At 35.7% G+C, this 13269-nt stretch overlaps 3 protein-coding genes across 3 annotated transcripts in view; 1 reads left to right on the top strand and 2 right to left on the bottom strand.

The window, feature by feature from the left end:
- Nucleotides 1–3928, bottom strand: part of LOC21391965 — a 7840-nt gene extending 3912 nt beyond the window's left edge. Inside the window, exons 1-6 of the mRNA XM_024172287.1 lie at nucleotides 3432–3928; nucleotides 2756–3145; nucleotides 1914–2251; nucleotides 1669–1821; nucleotides 836–928; nucleotides 477–535 (exon numbers count right to left, since the gene is read on the bottom strand). Coding sequence (XP_024028055.1) covers nucleotides 477–535; nucleotides 836–928; nucleotides 1669–1821; nucleotides 1914–2251; nucleotides 2756–3145; nucleotides 3432–3813 — 1415 coding nt within the window. The 5' untranslated portion in view covers nucleotides 3814–3928. The remainder of the gene's footprint in view (nucleotides 1–476; nucleotides 536–835; nucleotides 929–1668; nucleotides 1822–1913; nucleotides 2252–2755; nucleotides 3146–3431) is intronic.
- Nucleotides 3929–5089: 1161 nt separating this feature from the next.
- On the bottom strand, nucleotides 5090–7825 carry LOC21391964 (xanthoxin dehydrogenase). Its single transcript, XM_010108096.2, has 2 exons — nucleotides 7601–7825; nucleotides 5090–6037 (listed from the first exon to the last, which is right to left on the bottom strand). Exons 1-2 carry the CDS (start codon nucleotides 7645–7647, stop codon nucleotides 5239–5241), a joined length of 846 nt encoding a protein of 281 aa, XP_010106398.1. The 5' UTR covers nucleotides 7648–7825; the 3' UTR covers nucleotides 5090–5238.
- Nucleotides 7826–9299: 1474 nt separating this feature from the next.
- LOC21412561 (intron-binding protein aquarius) lies at nucleotides 9300–13146 on the top strand (the record flags this gene model as incomplete). Its single annotated transcript, XM_024172282.1, has 8 exons — nucleotides 9300–9875; nucleotides 10221–10310; nucleotides 11049–11111; nucleotides 11512–11598; nucleotides 11689–11841; nucleotides 11933–12093; nucleotides 12673–12907; nucleotides 13036–13146. Coding segments are annotated over exons 1-8 (1323 nt in total), but the record flags the coding sequence as incomplete, so codon positions are not given.
- Between the last annotated feature and the right edge of the window lie 123 nt (nucleotides 13147–13269).

Here is a 13269-nt window from a genome sequence, read left to right as displayed (position 1 = left end):
AAAAAAAAAAAAAATGTTCCGCAAATTTTAAGAAACCCCAGTAAGTACAAGTTAAAGTTTAAGTTACAGTGGCGGCCTCATAGGAGGGTCGTCACAATGATAAAGCAATATAACTCAACATGTCCAATCATCCCATAGATTGAAAAGCTTTGAAGATTAAGATAATAACATTGTTCGTTAGTGACAAAAATTTAGACATTATCAATCGTCAATCAGTGCGAAAGTGGACTCATTTTGAAGATTGAATTGCAAGTAATCGTCACAATGATAAAGCAATATAACTCAACATGTCCAATCATCCCATAGATTGAAAAGCTTTGAAGATGAAGATAATAACATTGTTCGTTAGTGACAAAAATTTAGACATTATCAATCGTCAATCAGTGCGAAAGTGGACTCATTTTGAAGATTGAATTGCAAGTAAGTTTCACAAGAATTAGAAAGCTCCTGAAAGTTATTAGAAGATATATTAATACCTTCGAAGGGAATCTTGACAAATAGACCATTGCAGAGCAGCTAATCCATGAAGTTCACTCTGTAAATAAACTCTTACATCAAATAAATAATAATGTAAATATAAGTAATGAATATGCACAAGGCATGATTATTGATTTAATGTTTTTCCCCACCCCTCAAAGAATTCAGAAGAAAAAAGAGAAATAAAAGAACAGAAACCTTCATCAATCCTTGGCAAGAGCAAAAAACTTTCTCCAAATAAAATGCATCTTTTAGCATCATGAAAAGGTGGAAAAGTATTGGACTATGTACTGCCATATCAAGAATCTAAAATGCACTAAAACTATAGCATTTCAGATTATTTAGTCATAAAAATTACCTGGAATGGCAATTTGTCCATAACCTTTTGATAATAGGGTAATGCTTCATTAAGCTTTCCAAGATTCATCAAAGAGTCACCCTCTTTCAATGCCTGAAAAATAAAACCAGATAATTAGTTTAGGACATGGTGTTAGAGGGATTGTAATATGTCTCTCAATTTAAATTACACAAATCCGGGGTCCTTGAGAAGCACCACAGCAATTAGGTATGGCTGTGGGTGGCGCGGCAGCGCGCGTTTAGCGCACTGCAGCAACTCTGGCGCAGTTTGCTCCTGCTAGATGCGCTGCAGCAGCAGTTTGGAGCCGCTGCAGTGCCTGCCCAACTGTGCCAGTGCGCTGCAGTGGCAGTTTGGGAAGTAATTTGAGAAGTGAGTGCAAATAAAACCTTAAAGAAAAGTATATGATACGCCTCAAATCCATAAATTATTTGTTTTCTTTTCATCCTCTACACTCAAATTCTCCGACACATGGTATTGGAATTTGTGCTGTAATTTCTTACTAATACATCAGCAAAGTACTTAAAATCACTCTCTCAGTTTGCTCTCTCTCTCTCTCTCTCTCTCTCTCTCTCTCTCTCTCTCTCTCTCTCTCTCTCTCTCTCTCTCTCTCTAAGAGCTTTCATGTTTCTAAATTATTTTGCAAGAAGACATTTTCTATATCCTAAAGAATAAACTGTTCATATCTTACAATTCTTTATTGTTAATAAGGCTGGAAATAATTTTTTCATGGGTATTTAGAAGCACTTTATTTTTTCAGAAGTCAAATAAACTACATATACAAAAGTCTTTTATGGGAAACAATGATAAAGTGAAAACGTTTAACATGAACAAACCTCCTTACACGCAGACTTCAACTTTGGATCAATGTTCATCCCAACTTTCTTCTTGTAATCAGCAATCAATTTCCTTGTGCGGGCTTCTTTAGCTGCTTTCTCGTCAGCCGTTTCAAGTGCTTGCCCGGGGTTAATAACCCGGCCACCACCAAACTGAATATCAACGTCAACAAAAAAAGAATTGTTCAACTGAATCAACTTCCATAAATTATAGTCATAAACATAACCGAGAACATCAAGCAGACCGTTTTCGAAATGTTGCTCGGTCTAGGAAAGACTCCCCATGTCGAAACTTTCGGTTTGTAAACATCTGAATCAGATTCTTGAGGCTGATCAGGCTTTAATGACTTTGCATCTTGGAACTTGCCGGTGTCTCCAACAATAATCTCCACTTCAGGAATGTCACCTTCTGGAAAAGGGTCCGAAACTGGCACTAACCCCGGTGGAAGTCCCCGGCCTATCTTCTTATCAGCAAAGTTAAGCCCCATAAAGTCAACACTCGAGATTGAGAATTCTCCCTTCTTGTCAGCCTTCTTTTCCACAGTCCCAGTGTCAAGTTTTCCCTCAGTTGTTTCCTTCAGTCCTAGAAATCAGTTAGTGGATACAAGTTTTAGCCCACATTATCATAAACATTAGTAACTTTTCACAAAAGAAAAACCAACATTATCATCAAGGTATGTAACTTTTAATGAAATTTCCACCACCCGTTTCCTTCCATCCAAGAAATCAATTGAGGGATACTAGTTTAGCCCCGATTTATCATCAAAACTAGTACTTTTTCACCAAAAATACATACATATATATATATATATATATGACATAAAAGTTTGTGATCTTTCAGAAAATTTCCACCACTCGTATCCTTCAGTCCTAGAAATCGATTGAGGTTTCAGTTTTAGCCCAGATTACCATCAGTAGTCCATCACAAAACAACAGGCAACGCCGCAACGACAAACAACAGGTAACACTATCATCAAAGTTTGTAATTTCTTAAAAAACAACAACCCTTGCTTTTCACACACAAGCAACTCTCAATAACAATGAAAATGAAGAATCATTAGTCACATCCTTATTTTGCAACAAATACCTGAAATTTTGCCGCTTTCTCCTCTACTTATGCCACTGTCAGTATCAACCACACCTTTATTCTTCCTATACTCTTTAGCCTTTTCCATTGCAATCTTAACTGAATCAGGCACTTCCTTAGCCTTACCACTAGAGCTATTTGAAACCGATTCCGAGCTGCTCTCTTTTCCATTTCCGAACTTGCTGGTGTCTCCAACAATAATCTGCACCTCAGAAATATCCCCTTCTGGAAAAGGGTCTGAGACTGGAACCAAACCAGGTGGAAGTCCCCTGCCTTTCTTCTTATCAGCAAAGTTGAGCCCCATAAAATCAATGCTTGAAACTGACAACTTTACATCCTTCTTTTCCACAGTCCCAGTACCTGAATTTCCTCCACTTTTTTCCTTCAATCCTAGAAACCAATTGGGTTACCAGTTTGTGAATTTTCATAAAACACTTTTTTTTCCCCCAAAAGAACCTCAGAAAGGAGAGTAAAACTATAAAATAATGCTCAAATGCTATTCAAAGCTCTTGAAACCTCCAAAACCATGCACTATACAAGGGTAAAAAAACAGAAACTAATTCACGAATCTTTATCTTGTATATTCCATAGCCTCAAAACAAATTTAATTTTCTTTTAGAACTAATTGGCCAGCAAATCAGCAAAACTGAAAACCACCAAATTCTGTCTTCATTACCTGAAGAAATTCTGTCGCTTTCCCCTCCATTCATGTCATTACTCACCATGCCTTTATTCCTCTTAGACTCTTTGTCGTTTTCCAATGCAACTTTAACCGAATCCTCAACTGGGTTTTGCTCAGTTCTCAATTTTGGACTCTCTTTTACCGACTTCTTGTACTCCTTAGCTTTGGCGAATGCTAGCTTAACGGGGTCAACAGGACCTGGTTCGGCTTCAGAAGAAGTGTCTGGAGAATTTGGTGAATTCGGTTGTGAAATTTCCCCATTGGACGAGTTCAGAGAGAAGCTGACTTTGAATGGTTTAACGGAGTGGGATTTCTTGACGTTTGTGGGAGAAATGTTGCTCAAGGAAGAAAACCATGAAGCTTGAAGTGAAGCCATTTTTTTTTTCTTTTTCTCCCTTTTGTTCTGTTGAGGGAGTCACTTTGCTGTTAAAGCGTGACGGGGAAGATTACAGGTCATTGGAAAATGTGCAGAAGTCTGTTTTTTTCAGTTATTTCTATGGTAGTTAGATAAGAGGAAGAAAGGCCGTTTGGTCTTGGAGTCTTTATTCTTTTAGTTGAAGTAATATGAACCACATGTGTGATGTGGTTCCGTTTCAAACAAATATAATAAAAAAAATAAAAAAATATTTGTCATATGATAAAAAATAAATGACGCGTTTGTAACTCATTTTAAAATAATTTTATTTTTTGTATGAAAATAGAAATGAAAACGTTTTTAATCTCAGACAGAAATCATTTTTAAAAATGCATTTGGTAGTTTATCAAGAGATTATTTTGAAAGTAAAAAAATTTATTAATGTCTCTCCCTCTCTCTGCTCGAGAGAGGAGAAAACGAAAATAAAAAATAAAAAATGACTAAAAGTCATTTTTTATTTTTCTCTCATTTTATCCTAAATTAAAAAATCGTTTTTATTTCTGTTTTTTGTCTTTAATTTTATCAAACGCTGTTTTGAAATTATTTTATTTTTTTTTTGAAAAACGTAAAAACAGAAACAAGAATAATTCTAAACACAGCCAAAAAAAAAAAAAAAAAAAAAAAAAGCGTTGCATCTAATAAAAGAATAGATCTCACGCAATTACATGTAAAGCCCACTTCTATGATATGACGCCGAACACTAATGGAGCTGACTAGCATTTTGTTTCTACTACTGATGGGGAACTTCAAAATCTTAACTGCAGATTTGTGGGCAAAACATAGAAGCAAGTTTGGATCTTTTGTGGGCTCATGCAATACCAACTGATGCACTGAATTATTTGAAGTCACCAGCCTCCTTGCGTGACCATATGCTAATTCTTTGATGGGGAAAAAAAAAAAAAAATCTAGTGGGATAAAGAATGGGTAAGCCAGACAAGCTTATTAGATGAAGTTATTTTTTCTTCAAGTGGTTAAGAGAAACTTTCAAGTGCCCCTTTTGATGCACCAGAGTGGTATAGTAAAAACGTACTTTGGTTTCCTTTGACTTGTTTCAGCTAAATACTCTTCAAAATCCTTTCTTAAAGATTTTCATTGTGATGAACTTTTTCTCAAAACACTGTTTGACGACATTTAGTTTACCTTCTTAAAGATCTCATTTTTGCTGAAACTTTATCAAAATCACTCAACCAGATTTCTGAACATGTAATATATATATATATATATATATATTGTTCTTGTTAAAGGCAGAAACACAATAAGTCTGGCAGAAACATGAGCCCGCCCAAAATATGGACCTCTGTTTGAAATTGCAGGAATCTTTCCAACTAACCTAAAAAATTTCAATACAACCTGAAGAATCCCTGCCGAATAATCAACACAAATCCATCACCTAAAGACTCTCAATGAGTGATTCACAGAAGTAAATCCCCCGTCAACCATGAGATTCACTCCACTTATATACCTTGCTTCATCACTTGCCAAGAAGAGCACAGCGTTAGCTACATCATCAACCGTCAATTCAATGCCCTGCAAATTGGCGTTCTTCCCGATAAAGTTGCGAAAACCGACCCACGCATCCTCGGTTCTCTCGTCCTCATGCAAGTGGGCCAAAGCCAAGTTTGTGGCAACTGCATAAGGAGAGACACAGTTGACTCTTATCCCGTGAAGTCCCATCTCAGCAGCCACATTCTTGTTGAGCCCCAACACAGCATGCTTGGAGCCTGTGTATGCATGAGGGCCTATACCCCCGAGGGTGCTGGCCACGCTGCAGATAGAAACAATGCTGCCTTTCTTTTGAGGGATCATTATCCGAGCTGCGTGCTTCATCCCCAAAAAGACCCCCTTCACGTTTATGTCGAACACCTTCTCGAACTCTGCCAAGTCTGTTTTGCGTATGTCGTTGCAGGGTAAGCCTGATACACCCGCGTTGTTGACCATGATGTCGAGTGTGCCATACTTCTCAACTGTGAAATCTACAGCACGGCTAACATCATCTTCTTTTGTGACATCGCAGTGGAAGTAGCTTATGTTGTGGTCACCACCAAGGGATTCAACGACTTGCACGCCGGTGCTGTCCTGTATGTCAACTAGACATACTTTCGCACCGTGCTTGTGGAATAGGCGCACTACGCTCTCTCCTATGCCGGTGGCTCCCCCTGTGACCAATGCCACTTTCCCCAACAATCTGAGGGAAAAAAATGGACAAGACATTGTTTTTTAGAGAATGTGGTAAAACCACTAGAAGATGTCAACTAGACCACCCAAAGTTGGAAAAGGAAAAAAAAAATGATACAAAAATCCTTCAATTCAGCTAGCAAGTACTAGAAAATTTATGTGACAATGTTGAAGGCTTTTGTTTATTTGTGATAAGAAAGAAGTTTAAGGAATGGTTCTAACATTTGGTCAAGTCAATATCACCTTATCCTTTCAAATTATTTCTTTACTTCTGCTTCTGAAATTGCTTGCTTATTTACTTTTTTTTTTTTTTTCAGCCTTATCTGTATCACCTCAGTGTTGTGAGGTCCAAATGACTTTTTTAGCAGTAGCTTCTCTTCTCCCTTTGATTTCTTCCACAAATCATTGTAAAGAAACACTAACTGTATTATTTTTGGGGAAAAAATGAACCCAATAGAAGAGCTTAAAGAGAGACAGAGAGTTTGTGAACTATTAATGAAAGATTATCATTGTTAGAAAAGTGGATAACTAGTTGGGTAAAATATTTCAAAGAACATTAGGAAATACAAAATTTCAGACTACAAACCCGTATAAAACTGGCAAGCACATGAGTTTACTGGAAACTAAGAGGTGTACAAAATTGATAGTTCCAATTAGAAAAAGACAGAAAAAAAATTTGAATAGACAAAAAGAAGCCAAAGATACAGACGAATAGAAATAACAGAAGTTCAAATAACCATTAGTACTTATACATTTCTCAGAGAACCTTATAAGTCTTGACCAGGCAAAACCCTAATAAAGTTCTTTTTTTTTTTTTTTTGGCATCATTAATAATCATAGCTTTTGTTTAAGTTCAGAATTATGATGGTCAAAACTAAAACTCAACTGGTTCAGATTAACAAGTTTCTACAAAACTGGACTAATAAGTCAAGATCTTAAACCAGAAACAGATCATTTGGGAGCTAAAAACTAGTGATAGTTTAGACATCCAAAGACAAGTAATCTACAAGAAAGCACTACTATTAGTCCAAAGAAAAAGAACAGAAAACAAAAACAATTAGAAAAGCTGATAAGTAAATGGGTAAAATCTTCTAAAGATATCAGAAAACTCAAAAAATTCCAGACTTCAATACAGTACAAAACTGAAAAAAAAAGAGTAAAAACATATGGGGAAAAAAAAAAGGTTGAAACTTGATAGAATAAGATACCTTGTTGAAACTCATGATTTTGAAAATAGGCAGAGAATCAAAAGAACATATAAATAGAGATAAATCAAATTCACATACCCATTAGTACTGAAAAGTTTTTCAGATAGAGAGCCAGAAAAAGTTTTTGTTTTTGAAATCATAAATCACGGCATTTGTTTGAGCCCAGAGAAGAACCCAACTGGGAATTAACAAGTCTTAAGTGATTTTTCAGATTCATAAGATATGAAACCAGAAACATATCATTGAAAACCAGATTGATTTGATAACAAAGGTTAAGCTAAAATTACAATTTATCAAAAAACAAAACAATTGATACACTAAAGAAATAAAGAAATAAGCAGAGAGAGAGAGAGACAGGTTGTTACCTTTCGCTTGGAAGCGAATCTCCTTCACTGGCGCTTGTAGTGGACATTTTTGTGCTCTCTCTCTCTCTCTCTCTCTCTTCTCTCTCTCTCTAGTTCTATTGTCCTATGAGGATTTACGGGAGTAAAGAACAATTGTGCTTCAAATATCTCTTGTGATTTGTCTGTTTGTCGACTCTAATAATAATGTTTATGCCTCTCTCTCTCATATGTTCGGCACGTAACACCAACTTCCCCTGACTTGTGGCTTATATGGCAAAGGATACAGCACTTTGTAGTTGCGTAATTAATCACTTCGAGAATGTTGGTCGTTTTCAGTGTGGAAAATAATTTCCATATGGAACAAAATGAAAAAAAACAAAAAAATTGTGTCAACGAGTTTAGTTAATATCTAGACAGAAAACGAACTCAATTATGTCGTTTTCTGGAATAAAAGTTTGCTGTCGTTTTACTTGTAGAAATTCCTAGTTATCTCTAAGTGTTCTTCTTTTTTTTTTTTCTTCTTTTCCCCTTTTCTAAATAATTGTAGTTTTCTTCTAAACTTTGTTGTTAGGGAAACAAGGTGTAGACTATATCTATAATAATTTATTAAGGTTCCTGAAAGAGACAGAGGACGCGTTTAGAACTCGTTCTAAAATAATTTTATTTTTTTGTATAAAAATGAAAATGAAAACGTTTTTAATCTCAGACAAAAGTCATTTTTAAAAATGTGTTTAGTAATTTTATCAAGAGATTATTTTCAGTATAAAAAAACTCATTAATGTCTCTCTTTTTCTCTCTGCTCCCGAGAGGAGAAAATGAAAATAAAAAATGAAAAACGACTAAAAGTCATTTTTTATTTCTCTATCATTTTACATTAAACTAAAAAAATCATTTTCATTTCTGTTTTTTGTCTTTATTGCGCTAAACACTGTTTTGAAAACGTTTTTCATTTAAAAAAAAAAATGTGAAAAATAAAAACGGGATCAATTCTAAAAACGGCCTTAATTCACATATTTCTATTGTCGTTAACATGTAAACGACATTTCGTTCTGTCTTCAATGGTTGCTGCGTTGAAACGTTGAAAGGACATGAAGTTGCATTTCCAACATAATCTGAAAAAACAAGTATTCCATGTTTATACAAGAAATTCATGTTGTTACCACGAAATTCTTCCCCGCCGTTATGTAAAGTACGACTAGTCGTTGTCTTCTAATTTTATTATCGCAAACAAGGCGCAGATTGTACTTCAAAATTATTGTCGTTTTTATCAAGCGACACGTCGTTGAAAGTTGTAAAGCCGTTCACTTCACAAAACGACATGTTCATTTTCCTATGTTCGCCGAATAAAACATGATCGGATTCTTTTACACGTGAAGCTTTCGTGTTGTTCATAACTAGAATAGAGTATCTCTGTCTCATTATTATTATTATTATTATTATTATTATTATTATTATTATTGTTGTTGTTGTTGTTGTTGTTATTATTTTATTAGTATTGCTGTTGTTGTTGTTGTTAGTATTATTGTTATTATTATTATTATTATGTCGTCGTTTCTAATGTGTTTACAAAGAATATGAGAATTTATAAGTCGTTTTCAAGACGACAAGTCGTAGGATCAAATATTGTTCAAAACGCTATGCCGTTTATTTCCACCTTTTCAGTTAAGCGTCCTTAAAACCCCTCTCTCTTCCTCCCCCATTCGCAAAAGCTCCGCAAAAGTGAGCCAAAAATTCATTATCACAAAACCGTTAAAAATCCAAAATCCCTCCAGTTTCTTCTTCCATGAACTACTGAAATACTACTCTTCTCTTTCTCTACACTAAATCTCCACTTCTTTGCGTCTCCTAAAACCCTAGATTCCCTTCTCTCACAATGACGAAGGTGTACGGCACCGGCGCGTACGACTTCAAGCGCCACCACGTCGCCGAATACCCCGTCGAGACGCACCACCAGCTCACCGATAAGCCGGTCGAGTCGAAGCCCGGATCGACGCTTCCAAGCTCGATAACGCTGTTGGAGATCCAGCGTGACAGACTCACAAAGATCGCCATGGCCAACTGGTCCAAGGCCGGCGATTCTACGGAGCCGAGGAAGCCGTTCGACGCCGAATTGGTGAATGAAATCTATGATACGGAGCTGATGGTGAAGGAAGGGCAGAGGAAGTCCGTTCCATTGCAGAGAGTAATGATATTGGAGGTTAGCCAATATCTGGAGAACTACTTATGGCCTAATTTCGACCCCCAGACAGCGACCTTCGAGCATGTTATGTCGATGATCATAATGATTAACGAAAAGGTTGGTGAACTTTCGAGTGCGTTGGAGTTGTTTTTGATGTTTATATCCTTATGATTTGCAGAAGATGTATAGTATTTTAGTCTGTGGAATGGATATTAAGAAGAGGAATAAGGGTGTTTTCAATTGTGTGAATCCGTTTCAATTTTGGGTATGGAAGCCAAGGGATTTATAAATGATATTCTCTTATTTAAAACTCAAGTACTTGTTTGTGGCTTAGGTAAATGATACTGGACATGTACGCTTAGTTATTGTTTTGTACTGGTTTCTAATTAGAAAACGAGAACGCTATAGGGAGAGTAGATAAAGATTGTTTAATATATACATTGTTTCTTTGTGAACTTGCAGTTTCGGGAGAATGTGGCAGCTTGGGTTTGTTTTTATGACCGAAAAGATGTATTTAAAGGGTTTCTTGAGAGGGTTCTTCGTCTTAAGGAGGTTTGTGCTATATTATCCTCCTCTCCCTTATTAGTATATTGCTCCACATATGGTAAAGAGTTGCATGCTCTTACTGTTGTTTATCCTTATGTTGTTTTCCATGAAGTAATATGGTATTACTACGTATATTTTATTTCAGGAAAGCTTACAATGAGTGTTTATATATGTTTCTGAATATTGAGATATACTGTTTTACTGGCCCTCATGCTTTCGAGTGTTGAGATTTGGATTGGTTGAGACAGCTGCTATTTTTCGACGGGTTTATGGTCAACCTCTTTGTTGGAGTTGCTTTACGGGTGCCTGTCTGATTTCAAACCTTGAAAAGTGTAATTTGTTGTTTCCAATGACAAATGAGAATTAGAGCATTTGATTAAGTTATTATTTTACTATTAGATGCTACTTTCTTCGACGTGTCAACGTATCAGACTTAACACTTTGGGAACATGTTGAATATTTACTATTCTTTTAAGTTTAACAATATTTTACGGTGAAATAAATCAATTGGAGATATTCCATGGCATGACATTTATGTATATAGCTTAGGCCACAATTTTATTCTCTTGATTCATGTATGAATTATTACTAAATAATTTTGTTAAATTATTATTTGAAAACGACGTCAATATTGTTGTTTTACTCTCTCTCACGTTAGAATTCAAATACAAAATATTGTGTATGAAACTATCTTTAGTATTTAAGATGAATGACTGAGGCTGATATTTGGAACTGTGGTTGCAGGGAAGGGAATTGAGTATAGCAGAGAAGACAAATTATTTGGTCTTTATGATTAATGCGTTTCAGGTATCACCCTCTGAATGTTTGCTTCTTAATATTATTCATTGATTTCCTTCTCAGAATTTAGTTGCCTCAGATTCTTTTGATTTTTTTTAGTTGTTCAAGACTTAGCAAATTTAGGAGCAGGCAATTGTCTGATATAACATTAGAGAATTTCCTTTTGATTCTTGCTGCATAGTTTTATTCACCTATTTTGTATTCCTTTTATCTTTTGTTTTTATGTGTGAGTTTGATTTGTGGGTGAGAATTCCTTCTATAGATTGTTGGATGTTGAACGTTTGATGTTTTTCAATATTTGATTCATGTATCTTTTCAAATTTTAGCTGTTTTTTTTTTTTTTTTTTTTTTTTTTTTCAAAAGGATTGTGGTGAGAGATTTAAGTATATAATACAATCTTATTTGACAGAGTTTGGAAGATGAGATAGTCAGTGAGACTATTCTTAGATTGGCAAGTTTGCAATCATGGCATAGTTTATCCTACGGTAGATTTCAGGTGAGGCTTCAGTGATCCAGTATGATTTTATTGATTATAACTACCTGGGTGTATTTCTTCATGGGTTTATGATTTTCTTTTTCATTGTAGTTGGAGCTTTGTTTGAACACGGATTTGATCAAGAAATGGAAGAGGATGATAAAGAGAGAAGCCAAGGAAGTTGCGAAGCGAGGAGAGCCTTTTGATCCCTTAAACAGGCTTGAAGCAAAGTTTTTGAGGAATCTCATTGAGGAGTTTCTAGAGGTGTTTTTTCATAATTACAATTTAGTAACACTTTTTGGGTAAATTATCGTGCACTCTAGGATGTAATGGCCACTATTTTATATCTGTACAGATACTTGATTGCAAGGTTTTCTCCTCGGAACAGTTTATCGATGGAGATGATATGCATATTAATGCTGATGGATTAGCACAGATTGATGATGCCTGTGTCCTATACTGTGAACGATTTATGGAATTTTTAATTGACCTTCTGAGCCAACTGCCAACGAGAAGGTATTATTGTTATTTATTTTTCCTTTTACCCCCGTTCCTTTGAAGTTTGAATGTCTTTCTTTTTAATACTTAATCTGGATTGGACCTTAAGGGGAGGCACGTCGGACATTTCTTTGTGATGTGTTATCCCCAATTCATTTGGTTTTATGTTGGAATAAACTCGATTACTTGAAGCTGACGTGGTCTGGTATAATCCCTCTTCTTTTTTCCTTCTTTTTGTTTTTGTTTTTTTTGTTTTGTTTTTGTTTTTTCTCTCTTTTTGCTATAACTAGACTCTCTTTCTCTCTCAAGCACAGACACACACAGGCACACACTTACCAGTCTTGTTCCATCATGTTTTTAGTTGCTCCTGACTGTAGTTGATCTAATGATATTCTAATCCATAATGATTAATATGGTATTCTGAGGTATGATGTATGTTATATAATGGTTTTTCAGTTTCTAGGAAAAATGAGGCTTTTGGAAATTAACCCTCCAACCCCCCCCTTTTTTTTCTTTTTTTTTTCCCCCTCCTTCCCCCTCTACCCTCTTCATTTTCTGTTTTGTTTGTTCTCACTTTTTCTTCTGATTTGGTTTCAGATATTTGAGGCCTCTTGTTGCCGATGTTGCTGTGGTAGCCAAATGCCACTTAAGTGCTCTTTATAGGCATGAAAAAGGAAAACTCTTTGCACAACTGGTTGACTTGCTGCAGTTTTATGAACGTTTTGAGATTAATGATCATGTCGGGACACAATTGACTGATGATGGGGTGCTGCAATCTCACTATGACCGCCTGCTATCTTTTCAACTACTTGCTTATAAAAAGGTTCCCAAGGTCAGTCTATGAGCGGCGGTGAAGTGATTGCGAGAGAATTAAAATTGGTTGCTGCTCTTTTAGTATAATTGTTATTTTATTTGTGGGAAGATATTAATGTATAAATTCTCTCTTTCTGTTGGTTGCAGTTAAGAGGGCTTGCACTGTCCAACATTGGTGCAATAGGCAAGCGCAATGATCTATCTAAGAAATTATCTGTACTTTCTCCGGAAGAACTGAAGGATTTAGTTTGTAGCAAGGTATGTCTATGGCACATTGATGGGCATGTTTAGGTCTTATGAGTAAGTAACTGAAAAGCATATGCTTTAATTTTTGTGGATCGACGTTCTCACATTTACATTGCAAGATTTATGGTCGCTGTC

Source organism: Morus notabilis, unplaced genomic scaffold, assembly GCF_000414095.1.
Source record: "Morus notabilis unplaced genomic scaffold, ASM41409v2 Scaffold855, whole genome shotgun sequence".
In the NCBI taxonomy this organism is placed as follows: Eukaryota; Viridiplantae; Streptophyta; class Magnoliopsida; order Rosales; family Moraceae; genus Morus; species Morus notabilis.
The sequence above is the reverse complement of the archived record's forward strand: the minus strand, read 5'-3'. Positions and strand labels throughout refer to the sequence as shown.

Excerpts from the sequence above, each read along its gene's own strand:
- LOC21391964 (XM_010108096.2), bottom strand. The coding sequence starts at position 7,647 with ATGTCCACTACAAGCGCCAGTGAAGGAGATTCGCTTCCAAGCGAAAG. Across the intron at positions 6,038-7,600 it reads GATTCGCTTCCAAGCGAAAG|ATTGTTGGGGAAAGTGGCAT; the intron begins GTAACAACCTGT and ends TTTTTCCCTCAG.